Raw genomic sequence first — 26,671 nt, forward strand, 5'->3', positions numbered from 1 at the left:
CCAAATAAACACTTAAATGTACACTAATAAATTATTGCTTTCCTATTTTAAACATGCTTTATACACTGGGGTTCCATATTAAGATTGCATTTTTTTAAAAAAAGGAATTGTCGCCCCAGTGGCAATAAGCACATCTCATGCCTAGATCTTGGTTTCGATTCTCAGTCACCATTCTAAATAAAATAAGTTGGGACTCCTTGGAGAAATGGCTGACTTTAGGACCAGGGCAGGAAGTATATAAGATGAGCCTGGAGTATCTGTAGTGCCAGAAAGTATGGAATACTAAAAAAACACAAAAATACCCACCACACAATAAATAAGTCAAAGGACACAGGAGCCAACTGAAAGAGTCCCCAAATGTCAAAGCCAGAATAACAAAATAAATCAAGTAGTATTGGATTATATAACCCAAAGCATAAAATAAGTACCCATGAGTCCATACTGTTGAAAATAAAAGGATTGAATAAATTAATAGAGAAAAGAGACACACCTCCCTTACAGAAGAATTCCCAGATTTATTTATAATTCATGTCGGTACTTTGCCCCTAAGGAGGTGAAGCATAAGCCCCGTGCTCCTTAGGTGAGGGCTGCACAGAGTGACTTCCTTTCATAGTTCAGTACAGAAAGGGAGAGGAACTTGATGGTGGAGAAACCTGGCAAACAGTAGTGATCAGGGTTAACATAAATAGTGATACATCATGTGTGCACTCTGTACCCTAGACACAATGTAATAAAATGGCACTTTACCTCTGAGCTCTTCCTCTGAAAAACACATAACTCTGGTATAATGCCGAGAAAGGCAAATCTCAATTGAGGGACAATCTCTAATAGACCTGCCCGATATTCTTCAAAAACGGTCAAGGTCATCAAAAACTGCCACAACCAAGAGGGGCCTAAGGAGGCATTGACAACTCCCTATGTGTTAACACATACGTTGGAAAACACAAATGTGACGTGGTGGAACAGAAAGGGTCCTAAAACTAAGGAAGAAGCTAAGGAAATCTGAATATGGGCTTTGCTTAATACTCATGAAATCAATATTGGTTCATTCATTGTAACAAATGAGTCACACTACTGTAAGATGTTAATAATAGGGGAAATTCAATGTGGACTCTACAGGAGCTCTGTCCAAAGTGTATGTCTCAATTCTTCTGTAGATCTAAAACTCGTCTACCAAATGAGGTCTGTTCTAAAAAGTAAAGTCTTAAAAAAAGAAAAATGTAAAAAGGCGAGACTCCTGGTCAGCTTCCTGACATCAAACCCAGTACCGCCACCTGCCAGCTGGGTCCGGCTGTGCCTGTTTGATGAAGTCTGCAGAGGGCCCAGAGTTCACAAAGCAGGTAAAGTTCAGTACAGGTGAAGAGCAGGCCCTCAAAGGCAGGTGTACGGGAGCAACACTCATCAAACTAAGCTCAGATTCCCGAAGGAGGGAAAAGAGGGTTTGAGGTGGCCGCGGCCCAATGCCTGGCCCATCTGGGGTGCACTGGGCTGTGACACTGGAGGAAGGAGCTGTGGGGCTGCCTGCTACAGACATTACAAGTTCCCATCTTGCTTTTGCATCTGCTGGTGTGAGCTACCAGTGGCGGTGACCTCATCCCAAGACCACCATCCAAACAGAATCAGCCACCTGGGCTGGCTCAGATCCGGTTCTGTGATTTGGCAGGAGCCCTAGGTTCACTGCACCTCCCTTTTACATCTGCTCATGAGATGAGAATAGGAAGTCCCTGACCTTCACGCTGCTGCCCTTTCCCTGAGGACTTGGGAAGTCTGTCAACTGAGCAAAGCACTTACGTAGTTCTTCCTGGCACAAAGGTGTGGTCCATGTCAGCTTTCAGCATTCTCGGCCCCACTTCTTCTGGTGGTCTCCAACTATGAGTCCAATGGCTCTTAAGTCCGTTTTGGAAGGGGGCAATAAGTGTATGAGTAAATCATCCAAAGAATGTCAACACTCTCGGGGGAGAGCCTGATTCAGATTTGCTATTGACCCAAATATGAGTATTTGCACTGAACTGGTATGAACTGGTATTCTTCATATTGATCTCTGAGCTGACCCCACATGCGACGGGGCCATCTACTGCAGCACTGCTTGTAATAGCAAGAGACCAGAAACAGCCTGAATTCCCTTCTAGAAAGGACTGAATAAGTAAATATGCACGTGTGCTTGTACAAGTGTTACTACATGTTCCTCTGCCAATATGCATATGTGGGTGCGTGTGTACACAAAGCACACACACATAAACACATTTCTGAGAGGATTACTCAAGAAACTGGAGATACTGGTGGCCTCCAGTGGACTTGGGAAGAAGCTTTTCACCATAAAGCCTTTTGTATCTTTTGCAGTTTTGAATCATGTGAATGTATTATGCTCAAGAACATTTAATTCAACCAGAGGAAAAATAACACACTGCTATGGTGTGTTGGGGCTGGTTTGGGGGAATAGCCAAATCAAATGGCGGGGCCATGGTGGTTCTGGAGCAGCTGGGAGGCACACGAGCTATCTGGTCCGGTCCATCTGGCAGACAGTGGCAGGATGGGGCAGGACTCTCAAGGCCTGCAGCACCCCAAAGCAATAAACACTTCCTACAGCAAGTTTTATGCTTTGGGGAGTAGGGGAAGACAGGTACACACAAGAGAAGTCTAGAAAATCTAAAACCACTATCCTAGGACCCCGTCCTCAGCTCTCCAAAATGTCTTTGTTTCAAACCTGCAGTTGACCCTTCATAGGGTTAGGAGTTAGGGGGACAAGGCTCCTGGTCAGCTCCCTGACCTACCACTTGCCAGATGGGTGACACCTTCAGCAGTTTACTCCTCTCTGGGTGTCCGTAAAGAGCAACAGTGACACGATTTCCCTCACGCACGTTAGTCTTTCATGGTAAGTGAGCTATCCTCGTTTTCACATCATTACATACTCAAGAAATCACCCAGTGCTCTTAAATATAGTTACCGGAACTCTTCCTATTAACCCTGGCAGTAGCTAAAATTACCCATGAAGTGGAACCAGAGGAAATAACTAGGGAAACTAGGGAAAGAAAATCAAGAGTTTAAGAGCAGCAAGGAAAGTGCGGATCCATGTGAGCTCCTGCCTGCGGTGCCACCACCACGAAGGGGCAGCCTCCAGAATCACCGCTGCCCACATCTGCTGCCTTCTCGATGGCCGACCTCAAGTAGTACCCCGTGCGCCTCGCCTGGGCCCTACCATCGTCCCTCACCCCAAAGCCCAGCCTTTCCCACCCCAGGGCCCATGCCTGGCACACCACCTGACGCACAGCAGCCCCCCAGCATGACATGACTCAGAAACCACAAATGAACAGATCATGGGCTCAAGAAGAGGACACAGGTCTGGGGACGGATGGTGGTAGTGATTAGGCAACAATGGGAATGTACTGAATGCCACTGAACAGGATCCTTACCGATGGCTAAAATGGTATGTATGCTTCACCACAATTTAAAAAAAAAAAAAAAAAGGGATGAAAAAGGATGAAGTCTAATCTTATCCTCACCCGCTTTTAGGCCTCCCAAGCCCCAGGCCACTCCCTGCTAATCGTATCAACTCTGTTCTCTACACAGGGAAAGGGCCCCCAATTCCCTTCTGGGCCCTCTCCTGTCTCTCTGCTCCTTTCCAGCTCGTATCGCCAGGCCTTCGGCTTTGAACACAGAGCCCCCCCCCACCCCGAGTGCTCCCTGAAGCTGCTGGACTCCAGCGCAGGTACCCCCCACTCCAAATCCCAGCAGCACCTGCCTGCCCCTGGCTCCTCCCTCCATAAACAGCACCTCTAGCCAGATGCCCCAGTCTCCCCTCTAGGTGATCCCTGCTCCCTGCCACTGCACCCCAACTGCCCGCTGCTCCTGCATGGCTGCCTCCCTGCCTCCACCCCTGCCCTCCCGACAATTCATCCCCTCCAAGGACCAAAGCCATCTTCACAAACGGCAACTCAGACCCTCACCTGCCAGCTTTAAACCCTCTCAAACTTCTCAGGGCTTACACAAGATGTCTGAATTCCTCGCCGTGGGTCTCAAAGCCCCAGGTCATCTGGTGCCCAGCCACGTGCCCCAGCCCATGCTGCGTAGCAGGCCCCTTGCTCCCTGGCCAGCCACCCTGGCTTTGGTGTTCCTTTGTCCTGGCTGTGTGCCCTGCCTGACCCTTTCCTCCTGTACCTCACATAGCCGCTTCTGATCCTTCCCATCGTTCCCAGCTCAGCCCTTACCTCACCTCCTCCGAAAGGCCTTCTTACCCCAACATCTGAAGAAGCTCTGGGCCCCTTGTGCTCCTCCCTCCCGTTCTTCCCACAACACGACCCTTTAACTGCCATCTCCCTGGCCAGAGGTCAGCCATGCAGGCAGGGGCTTGTCTGCCTTGCTCCCAATGGATCCCCAGCATTTTGAACAAGCCTGGAACAGAGCAGGGACTGTGCAGCAGTAAACAGGTGTATGGTCTAACCAACAGGAACCCACCACCTCACAAGGGAGCCTGCCGTTTGGAAAGCCACCAATAGGCAGAGTGGCAGAAACAGGTGAGGCATACAGAGGGGGAGGACACAGTGACAGAACCACTACAGCTGGGGGAGAGAAGAGGAAGTCCAACTGCACAGTGACCATGACATGTCATTCCCTTCCTTGGGGCCTGCACCAAAGATGTGGCCCACGTGGAGTCCTGACCTCCAAAAACAGAGCCCAACCCTTCGTTGGCACCCCCACCTACTTTGTGCTTTGTATGAAAAACCACCCTGTGACTCACCCTAAAGGAGGGGAGGGAAACAGTTTGAAAGTCACAAAAATATATTAAAACAGCTGTTTTCTTCTCTCTCTCTCTCTCTCTCTCTCTCTTTCTCAGCACCGGCCTCCCTTCCCAGGGACCCCTGCCCACCACCAGCTGTGAGCTTTCAGAGAGAAAGATGCCCAGGGCAGGAAAGCAGAGGTGCCCTGCTGCAGCCCAGGGTCTGGGGAGGTCCCTCCAGCCTGGGGGTGAGGGCAGCTAACAGTCTCTACAGGCTCGACGCCACCGCCGACGAGGGGGCCGCTGGGAGGCCGGAGGTGCAGGAGGGTCAGGCAGGACGCAGCGGACAGTCGGGCCTTGCCACAGGGACAGAAAAACAGAAGAGAAATAAACAGTATGAAGAGAGGGAGAGACATAGAAGTTAAAGTGGGGGGCAGGCAGAGGGGCGAGGGGAAGTCAGGAAGTGGGCAAGGTGGGGGGACTCTGGGGGACTGGGAGGCCAGGCAGCTGGGGTAGAGGCAGCAGACGCCACTGAGGGGCAGGAAGGGGAACAGAGGAGGGAAACGAGCACGTGGCTCTGGGAGAGGTAGAAAAGTGGGTCCTGCCAAGGCCATAGTCAGAGAGGAGAGAACAGAGGACATGAGAAAGGAAAATCCCAGAGCAGCAAGGCCAAGCCACAACGACCATCTCAGACTGGGAAAACTGAGGTGAATCCCCAGAAAGCTTGGGCTGGCTTGAATGCCTGAGGGAGACAAGCAGTGTCATCTGGCTGGGCACAGCCTCACGGGAGCCTCTGCTGGAGCCAGGGGCCTGGAGAGGGGCCTGCGCCCCGCCCAGAGGCTAGAAGGTCCTGCGGCCCAGTCTTTTGAACACGCTCACTGTGCCCGCATGGTCCATCTGGGCGCCCAGGCCCTCGCTGGAGCCGCTCCCCCGGGGCCCCACCAGAGTCCTCTTAATGGTGACCTTGACCTCGGCCAAGGACTTACTCTTGGTGCTCGTGACCTGGCTGTCCTGGGCCTCGGGCACAAGGGCAGCTTTGCCCAGTCTCTGGATGATGCTGACTTTGGACAGGGACTCCGGCTTCCTCTCGAGCCCAGGGCGTGAAGAAAGGGCTAGGCGCCGCAGTGTCGGGGTGGCAGCCGTTGTGGCTGAGCTCGTAGCCTTGGCTTTGACAGTCAGTGCTGGCTGGGGACTGGGCTTGGCTGGGCCCCGGCCCAGCTTCTTCAGAACGCCGGCATACTGCAGGACAGAGCTGCTGCTGTCATTGTCGCTGTCCCAAGCCAGATCCTCATCCATCTCTGGGGTGGCCCCCAGGCGGCTGAAGACTCCTGTGGGCTGCAGGGATCAGAAACGTGACATGTGAGTCATTTAGTCATTCGAACGCATGCATGCAGAGCTGCCTCATCCGTGCCCAGCCTTGCTGGGAAAAACACCCATCGGTGACATGGTGACACCCTAGACAGTGGGGAAAGCCGTGACAGGGGATGTCCAGATTGCTGGCAGAGCCCAAAAGAGACTCCTGACCTTGGCTGAGATTCAGGAGAGACACCCTGGACAAGGGACATCTGAGATAAGATCTGAAAGTTTGGCTAGCAGGTCTAGTAAAGATGGGAGGAGGGTGCCACACACACACACACACACACACACATACACACGGAGAAGACCATTTGCAAAGGTCTGCAGGCAGGCTGGTGCCGGGGACACAGCGGCAACTAAGAAAGCCCTGGCCTGCCCTCAGGGGGCTCACAGTCCAGTGGGGGAGACAGACCGACATCAGAAACGACACAAACAACTCCCTAATTATGACAGTCCTGTGTTCTCTGGCAAGATGGGAGTGCTGGCAAGCGGCAGCCAAAGAAGCCACACCTCCCAGAGTACAGGGATGCCTATTCCGAGGTGCTGAGTTTAAGGCAGGCCCTCAAGGATGAATGGCAGAGAAAAGGGCAAGGACCAAGTCCTCGAGGCAGGAATAAGAATCACATGCATGGAGCATTAGCTCTGTACTAAGCTCTTTACATGGCAGTATCGTCAAGCCACATGATCCCAAGTGTTATTATCATGCTAAGATTCTAGGAAGTAAGAAAAAAGTTGGGTGAGCCCTGGGAGCAAGGGATAGAGAGGCAGGAAATGCAGCTGGGGAGCTCCGGTGCAGCTGATCAAAGCAACATTTAAAGCGTGCCTACCATGCACTGGATGACATCCCCAGCACTGCAGGTATATCCCACTTAATCCTCATGACCACCGCAGGAGGTGGGAACTAGACAAATAAGGAAACTGAGGTACAAGGAGCTTAAGTGACTCGGCCAAGGCCATGCAGCCAGGGAGTGGCAGAGCTAGCTGGATTCACACTGGGCAGGCAGGACTTGGGCTGCAGGCCAAGGCAAGGAGGGTGGTGTTCACCCTGGCCGCGGTGAAAATCGTCTGATGGGGGGTTGGGGGGTGGCCTGTCCTATGGGTGGGCACACACTGCTGCCGTTGGGGAGGGGGTTCACAGGAGCTGCAGAGACCAGTTAGGAGACGGGGAGAGGTGACAGACAGGGAAACCAGATGGAGCCATCATCGGAGCCTGCCTGGAATGAGGGCACTGGGGCATCCCTGAGACAGGGCTCCTGAGAGGAGTCCCTTTAGGGGAAGATGCTGAGGCCGGTCTGGGACATGGAGGTGGGAGAGGCCCGAGGGCGGCATGCAGGAGTTGGCCAGACCCCAGGGGCTGGAAATCGAGAGAGAGGTTGCCGAGGTACAAAGAAGGGAACTGAGGCAGTTAATGCGGATGGGGCACAGGGAGTATGAGGGGTCAGAGGCAGGATCCACACCCTCAGGAAGACAGAGTAGAGAACCTCAGGTGGGTCCCCCATTTCCAACTCACTTTATTCCCTGTTGTTGTGTCTGCCTTGGTCTCAGCGCCGAGCCGGTCAAACACGGATGTCCTCTGGAGACCTGGGAGGGAAGTGAGCCCTCAGCCAGCACCTGCTGAGCAGTGCGTGGAGCCCAGGCCTGGCCGAGCACCATGCATTGTGCAGACAAGGGAGGGGAGACATGGCTAGCCCAGGCCCGGGCGGCTCTGGTCCAGGCAGGTACAGACTCTGTGTCTACAACCTTGGCTAACACAGACCTGACCCACACATCTCTGGCTAGTACTAAATGTGGGAAGGAGCTACTAAAATTGACCCTTGGGCTCCTCGAGACTGTACAAGTTTGCAAAATGTGTGTGCAGGAAAGGCTCTTAATCCCTACTTGTTCCCTTCACTCTTTTTTGGATCATGGGCCTGAGAGTCTATGGACTGGTGATAAGTCCTCTCCCTAAATCCCAACCCAAATAGCCATTGATAGAATGTTTACTAAACCATGATATGTAAATACAATGCAAATATTAAATGACCATTAAAAAATATGAAAACAAAACAAAACAAAAAATATGAAAACATGGGGCACCTGGGTGACCCAGGTGCTTAAGGGTCTGCCTTTGGCTCAGGTCATGATCTCAGGGTCTTGAGATGGAGCCCTGAGTCGGGCTCCCTGCTCAGCCAGAAGCCAGCTTCTCCCTCTCCCTCTGCCCCTCCCGACTGCTCCTGCAGAGGCAAGCTAGTTCTCCCTCTCAAATAAATAAATAAATAAATAAATAAATAAATAAATAAATAAATAAATAAAATCTTAAATAATAAAAAATGTGAAAGCAGATCCACATGTATTCAGGTGAAAAGATCTCAATAAAAAGTTCTAGAGAGGGGTGCCTGAATGGCTCAGTCAGTTAAGTGTCTGCCTTCAGCTCAGGTCATGACCTCAGGGTCCTGGGATCAAGCCCTGATACCAGGCTCCTTCCTTGCTTAGCAGAGAGTCTGCTTCTCCCTCTCCATCTTCCCTCTTCCACCTGTCCTCCCCAGCCCCTGCTCTGCTCTCTCTCTCTCTCTCCCCCCACCAAAAAAAAAAAAAAAAAAAATCCAAAAATAAAGTTATAGAATACCTACAGGATGATGCTATTTGTGATTTTTAAAAAACACCTGTATGGGTCTATATACAAATACATGCACACAAGTTCACAGATGCTGGTCTGGAAAGGTTAACAATGGTGTGGGATATGGGATTGAGGGGACAGTCAGTTGGTACTAAATATTCTTCTGCACCATATGAATGTTCTTCCAAGAAGACACATAGAATATTCTCAGAGGAACACTGCAAGGAAGGAAGACCATTTCTGTACTACCAGATAAAAACCCCAGCTATGGACTGAATCTCTGGCTCATAATGATGGTTCCCACATTTTGGGGACCTGCCCTCAGCCAGGCACAGCCACCACTTTACAAGCAGGCAATCATGGAGTCCAAGCCCCTACCCTTGGGGAAAGGGTGCCAGCTGAGGCATTTAGGAACCCTGCTCCACTAACTGTAGGACGACAGGGTGGAGGTCGGTATGTGTCCTCCTCCTCTATGGCCACCAACACTGTCCACTTGGCCAAGGCCCCCTGGATTTCGCTAGAGCCTGATTCAGGGCCAGTGCCTGTAGGGCGTGACCAACCCCATACAATGCAACAAAAGGGAAATGCAGTCTCTATGCCAACATGGCTGATACCTTTCGCCGCTTGCTGCTGCTCCAGGATCTTGCGGGTCCGGGGGGTGGTACCTTTAGGCATGTTGATGATGTACTTCCCCTCCATCTCAGCAGTGACCCGGCGCCGCTTGGTGGGAACAGCCAGGCTCTCCTCCTCCCGGCGGGCCAGGGCTGCTATGGAGGAGCGGGTAGTGAGCATCTTCTGGGATGGAATATTCTCCTGGGTTGGGGGCTGGACACCCTGCAAAGGGCACAGATGTGCCCTTTATCTCCGTACGTTCAAATGACTGGAATCCCTTATCTTCCCAACCACTGCTGACTCTGAACCACAGAGACATTCAGAGGTTGGGCACAACAGGGCTGTTGATGGAGCTCAGAATCCCCATGGGGTGCCGGGCATCCCTAGGCTCTCTGTGGCTCTGTCCCTGCCCCAAGCAGGCTGACCTCCCAGCCCAGCTGGAATCCCCTCAGAAGGAGAAACTGCTAGGTGATGGAAAAGCTCAAGAGCTCCAGCCAGTAGTGGTTTCACAGGTATAATCATTTTTTAAAGTAATCAAACTGGGGGCGCCTGGGTGGCTCAGTCAGTTAGGCAGGCATCTGCCTTTGGCTCCAGTCATGATCCTGGAGTCCCATGATTGAGCCCCTGCATCAGGCTCCCTGCTCAGTGAGGAGTCTGCTTCTTCCTCTGACCCTCTCCCCTCTCATGCTCTCTCTCACTCTATCTCTCAAATAAATAAAATATTTTAAAAAATTTAAAAAATAAATTAATCAAGCTGTATACTTACAATTTGTGCATTGTACATAAGTAAATTATACCTCAATTAGATTTGCTTTTTTTTAAAGATTTTATTTGACAGAGAGAGCACAAGCAGGCAGAGCGGCAGGCAGAGGGAGGGGGAGAAGCAGGCTCCCCGGTGAGTAGAGAGCCAGACATGGGGCTCAATCCCAAGACTCTGGGATCATGACTTGAACCAGAGGCAGACGCTTAACTGACTGAGCCACCCAGGTGCCCTACCTCAATTAGATTAAAAAAAAGAAGAAGAATCCCTTCAACACATTTGAGCTGGTCACTCCCAGGCCCATCGTCTTTTCAATTCTTTAGAAATTAATTTTAATTTTCTTGCTCATGACACACAAATCAAAAAGTCCAGTGATGGAGATGAGGCACTTCTAAACACACACGGAAAAAGGAGCACATGCGGTAGGGCTGGACAGGGAGGGAGTGATGGGGCTGGGCCTCAAAATAACCAAGTCCGCTCCCTGGCCTCAGTTTCCACTTGTGTCAAGATCTTTGCTGTGGGGGTGGGTCTAACAAAGTCACGACAGTGGAGCAGACAGAAGGAGGGCTTAGAAGCTCGAAGTCCTATTCCCAGCTTTCAAGCTGAGACCTGGAAGAGGAACAGAGGCCAAGCGTGGAAAAGTCTGTGGAGGAAGAGTGTGCTGGGGGAAGGGAACATGAGGGCAAAGGCCCACAACGGGAAGAAGGCTGAAAGGGACCCGACAGAGGGAGCCAGCAGAAGAGACACAGGAGATGGATTCACAACATGCAAAGCCTATAAGGCCTTGTGGGAAGAGGACTTCATCACTGGGACAATGGGAAGCCCTGGAGAGTTCTAGCCCAAAGTGAGAGGATCCTCCTGGTTGCTGAGAGGAAGTGGTAGCCTCTTGACCTCTGACCCCTGCATCAAGCACAAGGCCTGGCACCAGTGCAGGCCTTGGTGAACATCTGTGAAAAGAGACTAAGCCACCTGTAGTCCACAGCACCGTACTGTACACTTGAGACTTTATGAAAAGGGTAGTGTGGGGACGCCTGGGTGGCTCAGTGGTTGAGCATCTGTCTTTGGCTCAGGGCGTGATCCTGGGGTCCCAGGATCAGTCCCACATAGGGCTTCCTGCATGGAGCCTGCTTCTCCCCCTGCCTATGTCTCTGCCTCTCTCTCTGTCTCTCTCATGAATAAATAGAAAGAAAGAAAAGAAAAGAAAGAAAGAAAGAAAGAAAGAAAGAAAGAAAGAAAGAAAGAAAAGAAAGGAAGAAAAGAAAAGAAAGAAAAGAAAAGAAAAGAAAGAAAAGAAAAGAAAAGAAAAGAAAAGAAGAGAAGAGAAAAGAAAAGAAAAGAAAAAAAAAAAAAGAAAAGGAGTAATGTCACATTAGGTGTTCCTCCCACATGGGGCACCTGGGTGGCTCAGTTGGTTGGGTGTCTGCCTTCAGCTCAAGTCATGATCCCAGGATCCTGGATTTGAACCCCATATTGCTGAGCAGGGAGCCTGCTTCTCCCTCTACCTCTGTCCCTCCCCCTGCTCGTGTACTCTATCAAACAGGTGAATAAAATCTTAAAAAAAAAAAAAAAAAAAAGCGTTCCTTCCACAATGAAAAAATAAACAAAAAACCTAAAAAGACTGAACCAACCACTGAGAGCCTCACTGCATCTGCACTCTGCCCATTCTACAGACTGGGAAAGCAAGGCCTACGGAGGTGCAGGGGCTTGGTCAAGTCCAGATGCTCTGGACACCCTGTGGTCTTCAAAGTACCTTGCAACAGGAACCCGACCTCCAAATACCATCTGCTGACCCACACCCACTCCAGCCCCTCCCACCATCTGCCCAAGTCCCCTCACCAGCAGCCTTGGCACTCTTCGCTGCCATCTTGTTGGACACGGTGACCGAGATCTTGGAGGTGCTGGTGTCTGGTCGCCTGGGGGGAGTGCCAGGTGGGGAATCACGGTTTAGGCTGTTGGCGATCATTCGAGAGGCAGCTGTGGGGAGAAAAGGGGGGAGTCCAGTTGTGCCAGGGGCCCTGGGATGGAGGCCAGGACAAAGAAGGCAAGCCTTGGGACTGAATGGGGAAAGGACAGCTGGAGTCACTCTGTGACTGTACTGACATGATGGGGATGCTTGGGGGTGGGCCAGTCTAACGAGGAGCTAGCCCACCTCTTGCTGCTTGGGGGCCTTTCCTGAGGTCCTAGACCAAAGACTGGTTCCTATCACACCTCACCCAGCAAGCATGCACCTCTTCATAGCACATGCTGTTCCCTCTACCTGGCATACAGTTCCCCGAGTATGAACCGCCTTGCTCTAGCTCTTTACTAGGTCTCCTCTCCGATGGCACCTCCTCAGAGAATGCTTCCCAGATCATTCCGCCAACCTCTACCAAACTGACCCTATGCTTGGCTTGCTTTTGCCTCATAACCCTAATTACTGCTTGACATCAAATTACACGGATTTGTCTACTGGTGAACTCTCCCACGAAGAGACAATGCCTGTTTATTTCTGTATCCCCAGTTCCTGCAACAGTTTCTGGTGCTTCACAGGTCCTCAAAAAACATCTACTGGAAAAAATGAACACTATCACAGAAAATCCCAACATCCCTACCAGAATGGGATCTACTGCAAACAATTTTATACATGAGGAAATGGGGACTCTGGGAGGGATCATTAGACAGGCCCTCAGACACAGTGAGTCTATTCTCAGTTGGGCTACGGGAAGACAAACAGTGACATCCGTCTAGGGATGAGGGATGGGAGTGGGGGTAGTCTCTGGCAGCCCCTGTGTTCTGCAGAGTAGAAGGAGAGATCTCAGGGTACCAGGTGGGAGCTACAACACACAGACTAGAGGGCCAACCCCAGAGTGGGAAGGACATGGGTCTTGTCTCTAGTGCAGTAGAGCTGGTTTAGGGCCCAAGTTTCAAAAGCTTGTTGGAAAGAGTTTCATGCTGCCCCTGCTTATTCTCCAGTCCTAGTGATCCCCACCCCTACCACCAATGGCTTTCAAATTTTGGTATTCCATCCTACCTACTCCCAAAAGTCTTCCCTTTTTCTGCTATGTGCTCTTTCTCAAAACCTGTCTAAGTCCCCCATAATAACCCTCAATGCATTGTTATAATTATATATTGCTTGGTTGGTTTTTTAAATTATAACTATAGGGATCCCTGGGTGGCGCAGCGGTTTGGCGCCTGCCTTTGGCCCAGGGCGCGATCCTGGAGACCCGGGATCGAATCCCATGTCGGGCTCCCAGTGCATGGAGCCTGCTTCTCCCTCTGCCTATGTCTCTGCCTCTCTCTCTCTCTCTCTATGACTATCATAAATAAATAATAAAAAAAATTTTTAAAAATAAATAAATAAATAAATTATAACTATAATATACAGAAAAACATCAAACCCGCACAGACCACTTAACAAAAAGTGAACTCCCTCATACCCACTACCCAGGTTAAGAAATGGAACCTTCCTGGCACTCAGAAGTCCAGGGATTGACTCTTCCCTCACTCCACCAAGAAAAACAGGTCAGTTTTCAGCCCTGTTTACTCCCCTGGTAAAATGACCGTTATATACCCTTCTACAATTTTCCCAAGACTTTTCTATAGACAGCTCTGAAGCCAGATGGGGTGGCCTTCTGGCAAGCTGTCCTGGGATGATTGAGATGCTTTGCTATAAAAGGTAAGTGGTTGAGAGGCCCTGCCTCTTGCAGAGTATCCTGAAGCAAATGTCTTACTTGAAAGGGATAAGGGATAAGGGATGTGATGTTTCATTACGACAGGCAAGCACTATTTGGATGGAAGAAAAACAACTCTGTCTTTTCCCCCAATGAATATAAGCTGCAGTCAGATGTCAGACACACAGATATAGACATGCATGCTCAAAAGTGTATATTATAAAGTGAATACAGGTGAATGTACCAAGAATGCTGTTCTAGAACATTCTTCCCCACTGCCTTTCCCTCTTTGCTTGTTTCCCCTATTCTTCCTGTCTATTTTCTCCACTAGTATTTTTTAGTTTACTTTTTTTAAATTTGTTTTAAATGGGGCAGCCAGGTAGCTCGGTGGTTTAGCGCCACCTTCAGCCCAGGGCATGATCCTGGAGATCCAGGATCGAATCCCACGTCAGGCTTCCTGCGTGGAGCCTGCTTCTCCCTCTGCCTGTGTCTGTGCTTCTCTCTCTCTCTCTCTCTTTCTCTCTTTCTATCATAAATAAATAAAATCTTAAAAAAAAATACATACTACCTGACTTCACTTATGTACACTTGACAGACTAGCAAAAAGACTAACAAAAATAGATCATCCCTGCTATTACAGATCAGAGTAATGGGTGCCCTGGAGAAGGGGTAGTGACACTGGTCAGGTTTCTGTTCCTGGATTTGGATGCTGCTGACCACATGGCTACTGCACCTATGGAAAGTGATTCGGCTGTACCTTCATGATCAGAATGCTTTCCCGTGCATAAGTTCAAGCAGACTGTTGCAGAAAAGAACTCCAATTTATTCAGCCTCCCTTTGTCCATGTCTTGGGTGGGCACTGCCCACACCAACACTGGGCCTAGCCATGTGACTGGCTTTGGCCAATGGTGTAAGAGCAAGTGTTATACAAGCTTTGCACACTGGGCCTGCCCTCTCGTGCTGCTCTGGGGAACCCTGCAATCAGCATTGCATGGACAAGCCCAGGCTCACCTGCTGGAAAACGGGCAACATGTGGCCCAGTTACAGATGACAGCAAGCCAACCATCAGATGTGAGACTATGCTGGATCACCCAACCTCAACTAAGCTGCTAGGTAACCACTGTGATCAGCTGAGCTGGCCTGGAGCAGAACTGACCAGCCATGTCATAAAATAATAAGAAATAAGTCTGTGCTTTAAACCAGTTTTTGGGCTTGTTAAGCAGCAAAGGTTAATATGCACATTATTTTAAGTTGATTTTTCTTAAAAAAGGTATCACACTGCTGAAAAAAACTAAATGTATAAATACAGTCTATTCACATCATTCACAGATTCCCTATTTGCAAATTCACCTATTCACTAAAATTGATTTGTAGGGGATCCCTGGGTGGTTCAGCGGTTTCGTGCCTGCCTTTGGCCCAGGGCGCGATCCTGGAGTCCCGGGGTCGAGTCCCACGTCAGCTCCCTGCATGGAGCCTGCTTCTCCCTCTGCCTGTGTCTCTGCCTCTCTCTCTCTATGTATATCAGAAATAAATAAAAAATAAACCTTTAAAAAATTTTTTTAAATAAATAAATAAAATTGAGTTGTAACCCCAAACCAATACCTGTGGTGCTTTTATGGTCATTCACAGCCATACACTGAACAGTGAAAAACCTATCACCCAACGCATTCCCTCACTGAAGTCAAACAAGGTGATGCTCTGCTTTCTTGTTTCACTTCACACACGGTAAGCAAGTAGCCTTCTGGCAGTCTATTTCATGCCATGTTTTCACATTTTTGTGCTTTTTGCTAGTGATTTTGCTGTTTAAAATGGCTCCCAAGCATAGTGACAAAGTGCTTTCTGGTATTCTCAAATGATGTGCCTGATGAAGAAAATATATGTGTTAGATTCGCTTTGTCCAGGCATGAGTGATTGTGCTTGCTGGTCGTGAGCTCAGTGTTAACCCATCCACAATATATAGCAAACAAAATGTCTAAGCAGAAACATATAAGGACCGCATTGATCAGTTGACAAAAATGTTGTAATCAGAGGCCTGCAGGAACCTAACCTTGTATTTCCTCTCAAAGCAGTGACTCAGTATTTGCTAATTCAGTGTTTGAAGTGACTTTACAGAACAGAACTGCCACCAATGAAAATCGACTGCACATACAGCCACCCACTACCCAGGCTATTTTTCCCCTGAGAGAACCTCAGATGGCTTGGTTTCACCTCTGCAGACTCCAGAAGTGTCCCCTTCACAGCTAAACTATGTGAATAAAGGGAAGGAATCCGGGGTAGGTGGGACTCACCGCTAGAGGCACCTCGGCGAATCTCGCCTGGGAGGGGGCTGGGGCTGCAGGGCACTGACTCAGTGGCAGCTTTGCACATGTCCTATTAAAAAGAAAAAAACAAACAAACAAACAAACCCAAACAGGTGTCTGGATTACCACAGGGACAAGGGCACAAGGCAGAGGAATAGAAATCTGAGTAACACTGAGGGGATCAGAGCCTGAGCTACTAGAGAAGAGATTTCAGAACATTTAACTCCTAACTATGAGTAAGTATCAAACACAAGCTGGGAGACATTCTACAAAACACCTGACCAGTATGCTTCAAAACTGTCAAGGTCATTAAGCATGGGTCATTAAGAGGACTATGGAACTGTCACAAATTAACAGAGAGCAAGGAAGTCTAAGGAGACATAAATAAATGCACTGTGGTATCATGGAACAGAGAGACGACATCAGAGGAAACACTAATAAAATCCAAGTGGTCTGTAGTTTAGGTAGTGGTACTGTGCTAACGTTCATTTCTTAGTTTTGACAAATGTATCATGGCTACGTATGATGCTAACATTAGGGGAAACTAGGTGAAGGAGATACAGAAACTTTCTGTACTGTTGGTGGAACTTTCCTGCAAACCTAAAATTGTTCCCAAATTTAAAAGTTTAAAGGGAAAAAAAAGCTTTGCTCAGTGACCTTATTTGTGATAACTCAGGGAATGCCCCTGGCTTGGGAGAGCCCTCACTGTGGGGTCCTGGCTGGATGACAGACATGAAGGCCGGTCCCAGGGTGGGGGGGGGGGGGGAAGCAGCCAGCATTTAGTAACATGAAGAGCCTGACAGCACAGCTCTGAGGCAAGCTTCCTTCTCAGTCAAGTGGAGTGAGCAATAAATGAGTTTAAAATGTATAAAGGGGGATGCGTGAGTGGCTCAGCAGTCGAGTGTCTGCCTTCAGCTCAGGGCATGATCCCAGGGTCCAGGATCGAGTCCCACATCAGGCTCTTTGCAGGGAGTCTGCTTCTCCAACTCTTCCTGTGTCTCTGCTTCTCTGTGTCTCTCATAAATAAATAAATAAAATCTTTAAAAAAAAATGTATAAAGAATGGAGAGAGAGCCTGGTAGGCTATGGTAAGCACCTGGTAAGTGGCAGCTATCAAAATTCAATGAGCTCTTCATCCCAGGTCTGGTGCTCGGTGCTGCATACACTATCTGGTAGGTGACCATAGCTATCCTACACAGCGATGGAATGTGAAAAGCCTGTTTCAGAGAGATTCGGGGAGGTCAAGATCACTAGTCTAAGGTCAACATAAGTGGAGGGGTCAAGAATGAAATGACCATGTTGTTGGCCAAGTGACCAATAGAGTCCCACAGGGTGAGCTCCTGTTCTGGGGACAGAGAAGAGTCCTGCTAATGACGATCATCAGGAGGAAGATGAGAACTAGTAATGACAATAGAGAGCCTTTACTGAGGCCCCACTATTTACACTGTACTGGAGCTTTATTTAACTTAATACAACCACCTCACAAGATAGGTCTACCTATCTACATTCTGAGCCTATTCTAAGGCTCAGAGAGGTTGGGCAACATGCCCAATGTCACACAGCAAATGGTACAACCAGCCTTGGAACTCAGGTCTGCCCGCCTTTGCTTCTAAGCCTCCTGCTGGCTCTGCTACTGCCCCTCCACTGCACCCGAAACCCAGGGACCAAGGGGTTGGGCAGAGCACCCACCTGGCGGTGCACCACCTTGGCATGTTTGAGGATGGCAATGATGTCCCCCACCACAGTCACACCCAGCTCATTCATGATCTCTTTGTTGAGATCCAGCAGCATGCTCTTCTGGATCCTGCAGGGGAGGGTCAGCTGTGAGACCACAAGTGGGCCATGATAGATGGGCCAGCCAGCTCTCTTCTCCCCTCACCTCTCCCAACTCTCCCCTCCTCTCTTCAAGGCCAGCTCTGTCCCCTCGGCCCCCTTACCTATTATCCACGAACATCACGGCGTAATTGACAGCAGGTCCCGGAGGAATGCCGGCTTCCTTAAAGAACTGGATCCACTCGGAAGTGGCTGGGGGGTAGACAAGGCTCATTATTCCCATTATTCTCTCCAGAGAAGAGCAGCCACGAAACCATTAACAGCAATGGCTCCCACAAATTAAATGCTCTTGGCATGCCAGGCCCCGGCTGAGCGCTCTACACTTACAGTAGACCCAAGCCCGCCCACAACCCTGTGAGGAGTGAGGCAGCACTATGACTCCCTCACTCTGCCAAAGAGACTGAGGCAGGGGGAGGTTGGGCAACTGGCCTCAGGCCACACTGCTAACACGAAGCAGAGTTCCCAAGCTCATGTGCTTCTGTACAGCCCTTCTTACAGCTCTGCCCTGCCCTGGGCCATGAGCCACTATGATCATCCCCACACTTGGCCAATGCCCAATTTCAGGGAGCCAGGATTCTGGGTTCTCCACCCTGGTCCTGATCAGCAGGCCCAGCTCCCGAGGGTGACAGGATCCGCAGGTGAATGGAAAGAAGGGACACAGAGCCAGCCTGTGAGCATCAACAAGCCCTCTCCTCACCACAGCAGCAGCAAACCCCATAGGCTTTGGCACTTGGGTTCAAATTCTGACTCTGCCACTTCCTGGCTAAGGGATTATGGGAAGTTAACTCTTGGTGTCTCAGTCTCCTCATCTGTAAACTTAGGATAATACGCTCGGGAAGTATTTACCGAGTATTTGGCACAGGCTAAGTCTCTTGCTAGGCAAAAGGGATAGCAGACACAAGACAATGTACCTTCCCTCATCGAGCTCACATTCTAGTGATAATGCCCATATCCCTGGATCACTGTGCAGATTCAGTAAGAGATAAAGGACTTTGAGTGACACCTGGCCCTGGCGACAACCTCCACTCCACTCATAGAAGCGGCTGCTATTCTTATTATTATTCTGCCTCCACTACCAAAGCCAAGGCCAAGACCATGGAGACACCCACCCACAAAGCTTTTATTGTTTATAAACGTCTCTGTGGCCTCTTGGGTGTGACCTTTAAACTGAACCTGGTCTGGCCAATGGGTGTTAGGTAAGATCACTAATTCCAAGAACTTTTTTTTTTTCACATTTTAGCATCTCTGTAACTAAGAGCCATGTCACAATCAATGGTATGCTGTGGTTTAACGAGCGAGCAAAACTTTTTTCTTTCTCGTTGTATATAAGGCTACACCCAACAATCAAAACAAGAAATTTGCTACTGCCATGCCTATTTTGCTTATAAGACAACTGAGGCTCAGAGTGGGAGAAGAGACTCTGGTCTAGGTGACTTCAGGACTCAGGCGCAGGCCCAGGGGACATCCTTCTGCCAACAGGCCCATCTCCCCAGGACTGAGGCAGGTGAGGAGCTCATGCCCTCAGGACTTCTTCCACCAGCCCAGAGGACAGGGGGGCCTTTTTCTGCCTTACTCAGGCACTACTGACCTGCCCAGGCATGGGGCTCTGGGTCCTATTACTTAACAGCAAGCAACTTCGTCTATCCAAAAGAACCAGGGATGCCTGGGTGGCTCAGGGGCTGAGCATCTGCCTTTGGCTCAGGGCGTGATTCTGAGGTCCTGGGATTGAGTTCCGCAACAGGCTCCCCACAGGGAGCCTGCTTCTCCCTCTGCCTGTGTCTCTGCCTCTCACTCTGCATCTCTCATGAATAAAAAAAAAAAAAAAAAAACCACATAATGATTCCATTTATATGAAATGTCCAGAACAGGTAAACATCTATAGAGATCTTCAGAGACAAAGTAGATTAGTGGTTACTAGGGGCTGGCAGGGAAAAGAGAATGGCTATTAGTTAATGGGTATGAGGGCTTTAGGGGGATTGACAAAAAGGTTTTGAAATTGGGTGTGCTGATGGTTACAGGACTCTGAACGCAGAATACAAAAGCTATTGAACAGTATACTTTAAACAGGCGAATTGTGTAAGATGTGAACTATATCTCAATCAAACTGTTACTAAGGAGGAAAAAGGTGCCACACAGTTTGGGGCCAGCTAGCTGCCAGAAGCAAAGCTGGGGAACTGCAAATGTCCCCAGATCGGGCCCTTACCATCATTTCATGTCCTACTAAAGAGGAAAATATGTTGCCAAGTAAATGGGTCATAAGCACCCCCATTCCAGCAATAATAAGAGGGGCAACAACATGTGTAGTACCACAGCAGGAGACAGCACTGGTACATTCACAGCAGCTTGTCTGTAACAACCCCAGCCCAGAAACAATGTCTCCACTGACAGAAGCAGATAAACAAACGGTGGTCACTCAGGCAGTAAATACTACAAAGCAGCTCAAAGGAAAGAACTACAGCTACTCGCAGCAACGGGGAGGATTCCCAGCCATTATGTGGAGCAAAAGAAGCCACTTGCAAAAGAACACAAGGCGTGATTTCGTTCACTTAAGTTCAAAACCAAAGTCCACAGCATAGGAATATTCTCAATGGTGGTACAATTTAAAAAGGCAAGGAGCGATGATCACAAAGATAATGGTTTCCTCCATCTGGAGGAGGGAGGGAGCTGTGATCTGTGAACAGGTGGGCCCTTGGGGAAGCTGGCAATATCAGGATGGTTGGAGGGGAAGGGTTGCTTTTTTTTTAAACCTTTGTATTGAACTCTAACGTGCACATGTACAAAAGCACACATAAGTTGATAGCTTTCATAAACCAACACACATGTGCAACTGGCACCCAGATCAAGAAATAAAACATTTCCAACATCCCAGAAACCACCTTCCCCTAACACATTCCCTATGGAGTGACATCTCTCTGTTTGTCAAGGGTGACCACCACCTTCCGACAGCATGGATTGGTTTTGCCTGTTTTTGTGCTTTATATAAATGGAATCATAAAAGATGTTTTCTGACGTTTGCTTTTGAATTGCTCTTAGGACCCACAAAGATGTTTTATGTACTTCTCTATATGTACAAATCTCAAAAAACGTACGAGCTACCCACTTATAACCTCTGTGCTTTGGCAATCCCAAAATACAGAGCTTAAAGACAATATAGTGATGAGGCCTATGAGAATACTGACAGCTAATATTTGTCAAGAACTATGTCCAAGGTTTGACATGCAATAACCTCCTTAATCCTTACGACATCCCAGGACGTAGGGACTGTTAGTATCTCCGTTTTACAGGTGAGAAAACTAAGGCTCTGCTGGACTTCATATCACAAGTTCTTTAGGGCTAGACTATGCTGTCAGGAGGCCAAGATCCAGAGTGGACAGGCCCTAGGCAGGCCATGGCCCCGCCTCCACGTTCCTCAGAGTACAGCTGTTCCTGCCAGTGACCAGGCTCTCCTCCCCCACCTCGTCTCCCCTCACCAAGGTCAGACCTGAGAAAGGGTAGTGGGGAGAGGGAGCCCCACAGAGAAGGCCAGACACTCACCCATAGTCACTGAGACCATTGTCTCCCCTGCCCTGGTGCTGCTCCCGGGAGCCTGGAAGAGAGAACAAGAGGAGACAGCCCATGAGTTGCCACAGGCTGTTGAGTGTACGTCCCTCCCTCGCTGCCTGTCTGTCTGCGGCCAGAGGAGAGTTCCTGGGCTGGGGGCTCACAGCCCAGGAATAGCCTGAACAGCTGGCAGGAAGTCAGCCTGGGACAGGGCTGCCACCACAACTATCACTGCCGCCTGGGACAAGGCCCAGGGACACCAAATGTCCACAGCTCCATTCCCACACACCTCAACAGGTTTCTGGCTGGAAGAGGAAGAGAGTGAGAGAAAAAAAAGACACCGCTGCTCAAGACTTTAACCATAATACCCATCAGCCATCCATTCACAAACTATTTACTGACAACCTGGGATGTGCGAGGCACTACTCTAGGAGCTAAAGATACTGATGTGAACAAAAATACAGAGTGTGACATCTAGGTGGAGACAGGGGAAAGGGGACAACAGAAAATAAACAAGCAAACAGATAAGGATACAGTGAGTCACAAAGCCTTTGGTGTCATGCAGAAAACAGGGAGGGCCTGGCAAGGGAGGGAGGGGTTGTGATTTCAAACTGGGTGAAAGGGGAGACCCCTCTAAAGCAACATTCAGAGACCTGAAGGAGGCAGACCTGTGGTTTTATAGCTGAAGAGCGTTCCAGGAGAAGGTACGGCAAGTCCAGTGTCCTGAGCCATCTGGCATGGGTGCGGGCCGGCTCGGAGCCGGAGTGACTGCAGTGCAGTGAGTGAGGGGACGGGGGACGGGGGGAGGGACAGGGGAAGGCAGGTAGTAGCTGAGGGCAGAGAGATGGGCCGGTCACCACATTACAAGGGGCCTCGGAGGATAAATGCAAAACCAATGTCTACTTAGGTAAGACAAGCAGGTACCAGAAAGCTGTTAAGGACATATTAGCACTGGGGCGCCTGCGTGGCTCAGTGGTTGAGCGTCTGCCTTTGGCTCAGGGTATGATCCCAGGGTCCTTGCATGGGGAGGATCCCCGTGGGGAGCCTGCTTCTCCCTCTGCCTGTGTCTCTGCCTCTCTCTCTCTGTGTCTCTCATGAATAACCAAATAAAGTCTTTTTTTTTTTTAATAATGATTTTTATTTATTTTCTTTTAATTTTAATTTTAATTTTAATTTATTTATGATAGGCACACAGTGAGAGAGAGAGAGAGGCAGAGACACAGGCAGAGGGAGAAGCAGGCTCCATGCACCGGGAGCCTGATGTGGGATTCGATCCCGAGTCTCCAGGATCGCGCCCTGGGCCAAAGGCAGGCGCCAAACCGCTGCGCCACCCAGGGATCCCCCAAATAAAGTCTTTAAAAAAAAAGGGGGGACATATTAGCACCAGCAAGCACCTTTTTCTGAATACTAGTGGCAGCCCTAATAGGAAACTAAAGGGGAAAAACTTCCTTGGTTGGTGATTCACTGCGGTCTGCCTCCAGGACCACTCCGCCCACTCAGCCCTCCCCATCTTTCTGCGGCCCTGTCCTCTCCTCCAAGCCCTCCACCCTCTTCCTTCACTCTACTCCCTGCTACACACTCTGGCCCAGATTCTTTTTTTTTTTTTTTTTTTTTTTTTTATGTATTTATTCATGAGCAACACACAGAAAGAGGTTGAGACACAGGCAGAGAGAGAAGCAGGTTCCTCACTGGGAGCCTTATGTGGGGACCCGGATCATGCCCTGAGCCAAAGGCAAATGCTCAACTACCGAGCCATCCAGGCGTCCCCCCCCGTCTTTTAAAATTTTATTTGAGAGAGAGTGCACCCACACATACAGTGGGGGGAGGGACAGAGGAACAAGAAGACTGACTCCCTGCTGAGCAAGAAACCCCAACATGGGGCTTGATCCCAGGATTCCGAGATCACGACCTGAGCTGAAGGCAGACAGTTAACTGACTGGGGCTCCCAGACATCCTCCTGGGCCCTGATTCTGGTCCTTCTCACTCACCTATCCTCTGTCACCTCCACAGGGCGCAGAAAACCCTTTTTGTTCACCATCACACACAATCTGCCCCTCCCAGCCCCCATTCTGATGGTACAACAGAGATAGTATGAGAGTAAGGGCTCTGGAACCAGACTGCAGGGTTCAAATCTGGCTCTACCACTTAACAGCTGCATGGTCTCGGCAAGTTACTTCACCAGTCGGGCCTGGGGTCCCCATTTGGAAATCAGGATGGTACCCCGTGACTTCCCTCAGAGGAGGCTCTAAGGCCAGATGAGGTTCTATGCATGGAGCACCTGAGGCAGTGCCCATGTACTCTAACAGTCTGGAAGCTAGTCTCACCTTCTAGGCCTCTAGTCTTAATCTGTCCTCTGACACCCATGGGTTTTCCCACAGAAGCTCACCTGTGCCTGGAACGCTTTCTCATCCTGTCCTCCTGGCATGCTCTCCTTCACTCTTTGGTTGTCACCCACTTTATGAAGCTTTCCCAGAGTCCCCAGATGTGAGACTCTGCACTCTGCCTCCAGCTGGGGTTCACCCTAACCTTCTCTGTCTTCTGTTGCATCTCTTATTGATGAACATGACCCTGGACATCACTCTGCCCCATACTTGACTCCCAAGATCTACTTTCCCTTCTGGATTTTGCCAGTGGACAAAGACAACGCCACTAGAATCTCTCAAAGAGCAGGGCACGGTGAGGTTTCAATACGTCAGGCAGAAAGACAACATGTCACATACCAAGCACTGATTATGCACCAGGACCTGAGCCAGGCATCATGCTGACACCTCACAATGTCCTCATGAAGAAGGACTATTATTAGCCCCATTTTAATCAATGAAAAAAAACAACTCATCGAGGTACAGTCATCATTTGTCAAATGCCACATCTACCAAGTGACTTTACTGGGATTTGAAAACAGGTTCTTCCTGATTCCAATGCCCATTCAGTAATTCTTGTTCAAAGTTTATATGCCAGGTATTGAGTATACACAGCTCAGTGTCTCCTCACAACCACCTAGGGAAAAAAATTAAAATTAAAATGATCCCCATGTTACAAATGGAAGTGGCAGGTCCAAGGTCACACAGCAAATAACTGTAGGGCCAGGACTTGAACTCAAGGCAGCCCAATGGCTGTGACTCACACTGGCTGAGGGATTACTACAAGCCAGGCACTGTGCTCAGAGTTTGCAAGGTGTCAGTTAATGCTTACCACAAGCCTTTGAGAACTGGTGTCCTCTCCCTACAGCGGCAGAAGTCCCCCAGCTGGACTCGATTGCCTCTCTCCTCCATTAAAAGATCATCCAGCGCTGACTTTCTGAACAGTGAAAATTGGAACATTAATAATAGCCAATGACAGTTCCTAAAATTCAAGTGATTACGATGTATCAGACTCCCTAGCTAAGCCCTTGAAAAGCTTGGATTGAAATCCCGACTTTACCATTTCTGAGTCTTTGGCTTAACTTTTCGAGATCTTACTTCCCTCATCTATAAAATAAGAATGCTATGAATAGCTATTCTTAAAATGGTTAGAGGGATGATGTGAATTCATAAACACCAAGTCTTTAAAACAATGCTGGGCAGGTGATAAGTGCTATGTACACAGGCATTAAATAAATCAGTTTTGGGGCACCTGGATGGCTCAGTGGTTGAGCGCTTGCCTTTGGCTCAGGTCATGATCCGGGGGATTGAGTGCCACAATAGGCTCCCCACAGGGAGCCTATGTCTCTGCCTTTCTGTCTCTCATGAATAAATAAAATCTTTAAAAAATCAATCAATTGGGCAGCCCCAGTGGCGCAGTGGTTTGGCGCTGCCTGCAGCCCAGGGCGTGATCCTAGAGACCCTGGATCGAGTCCCACGTCCGGCTCCCTGCATGGAGCTTGCTTCTCCCTCTGCCTGTGTCTCTGCCTCTCTCTGTGTGTGTGTGTCTCTATGAATAAATAAAATAAAAAATCTTTAAAAAAAATAAAAAATAAAAAATCAATCAATCAATCAATCAATCTTCAGTAAGCCAGAGAAAAGGTAGCCACATGCAAAGTGTAAGTGAAGAATAGAGTGCAAGATAACTTGATAGGATCTGTGGGACTGTGGAATCACAAAGCACAAGTTATTCCCTTTTCAATTCTCTTTCAGGTTCTGTCTACAATGTAAATAGACTATTCTGCTTCTGTTGTATTTCAGGTTACGTTTCCCTTCTTTTTGAGGCCAGCAGTGCTAGTTTTCCATTAGTACACAAATATGAAATTTTCTTCTCAAATTAATTGCCTGTTGGAAAATGCGTATCTTTTTAAAGATTTTTATTTATTTATTCATGAGAGACACGGAGAGAGAGGCAGAGACACAGGCAGAGGGAGAAGCAGGCTCCCTGCGGGGGAGCCTGATGTGGGACTCCATCCCGGACTCCAGGATCAGGCCCTGAGCCAAAGGCAGACCCTCAACCGCTGAGCCACCCAGGAGTTCCTAAAATGCATACGGTTTTAAAGAAAAAGAAAAATCACAATCTATGAGATCCGGCAAAATTGGTCAAATAGGAAGGGGCAGGATATCAATTTGCTCAATTCCAGATTCCAAGATTTTTCCATTGCTGCCTCCGGGCTTCCTCCTACCCTCTACCTCCTTGGAAGTCCCAGCTACACCAATAATTCTCATTATCATGATTATCATAGTTCCCAATACATTGAGCTCCTACTCCGTACTGTGCGAAGCCCTGTGCTAGGGCATTTATTTACATGCACATTTCATCAGCATCCTCACAGCGGCCCTATGATAGGACTATGAACCTTCATTGTATAGATTAGGAAAATGAGGTCCAGAGAGGTTACGGCACAGGCCCACTGCCACGGAGCTGAGCTGGGGCTTGAACCGAAATCGGCGGGCCTCCAACTGCACGCTCCCACACCCAGAGCTTCCACGCCAAGCGCAAACATGATCACCGGTACAACACCAACAATAATAGCACGGTAATGAAGTGTGCAGTGTGCGAGGCGCTGAACTAGGGTCTCCGCCATGCACGAGCTGACCTCTCACTCTAACCCAGACGGAGGATGCTACAGTCAGATTCTGGCCCCCATTCTACAGAAGAGGAAACTGAGGTTCAGAGAAAGAAGTCGCTTGTCCGGGCCGCACAGCGACGCCGAGACTGATTCCAGAACCAGGAGGCCATCCATCCCCTCCGCTTCCGGCCCAGTCCCACCACCCGGTGGCCCGCGCCTCACCTGACCCTCCGGGCCCCGCGCCCACACGCGCCGCCCGCCCGCCCTCCCGGCGGCGCCAACTGTCAGACCCTCCTCCCTCGGCCCGGCCGCCCGCCCCGGAAGTACCGCCCTCGCCGC

At 49.4% G+C, this 26,671-nt stretch overlaps 1 protein-coding gene across 6 annotated transcripts; it reads right to left on the reverse strand.

The window, feature by feature from the left end:
* Positions 1–495: 495 nt before the first annotated feature.
* On the reverse strand, positions 496–26,647 carry C1H19orf47 (chromosome 1 C19orf47 homolog). Of its 6 annotated transcripts, none has more exons than XM_026010031.2 (11): positions 26,555–26,647; positions 24,553–24,657; positions 21,355–21,406; positions 17,925–18,012; positions 17,677–17,791; positions 15,977–16,058; positions 11,875–12,012; positions 9,281–9,430; positions 7,581–7,651; positions 5,701–6,049; positions 496–5,070 (listed from the first exon to the last, which is right to left on the reverse strand). In XM_026010031.2, exons 3-11 carry the CDS (start codon positions 21,371–21,373, stop codon positions 4,973–4,975), a joined length of 1,110 nt encoding a protein of 369 aa, XP_025865816.1. In that variant the 5' UTR covers positions 21,374–21,406; positions 24,553–24,657; positions 26,555–26,647; the 3' UTR covers positions 496–4,972. The 6 variants fall into 6 exon arrangements, with proteins under 6 accessions (XP_025865816.1, XP_025865815.1, XP_025865814.1 ...); XM_026010030.2 differs by having other exon boundaries at positions 9,281–9,433; XM_026010029.2 differs by lacking the exon at positions 496–5,070 and having other exon boundaries at positions 5,287–6,049.
* Positions 26,648–26,671: the final 24 nt, after the last annotated feature.

The sequence above is a fragment of the Vulpes vulpes genome, chromosome 1, assembly GCF_048418805.1.
Source record: "Vulpes vulpes isolate BD-2025 chromosome 1, VulVul3, whole genome shotgun sequence".
Taxonomy (NCBI): domain Eukaryota; kingdom Metazoa; phylum Chordata; class Mammalia; order Carnivora; family Canidae; genus Vulpes; species Vulpes vulpes.

What these genes read in the sequence shown, in the direction of transcription:
- C1H19orf47 (XM_026010027.2), bottom strand. An exon ending in GTGATGTTCGTGGATAATAG is followed by an intron (nt 17,792 to 17,924) that starts GTAAGGGGGCCG and finishes CCTCCCCTGCAG; the next exon opens with GATCCAGAAGAGCATGCTGC. An exon ending in GAAGAGTGCCAAGGCTGCTG is followed by an intron (nt 9,434 to 11,874) that starts GTGAGGGGACTT and finishes GCTCCTCCATAG; the next exon opens with CAGCCCTGGCCCGCCGGGAG.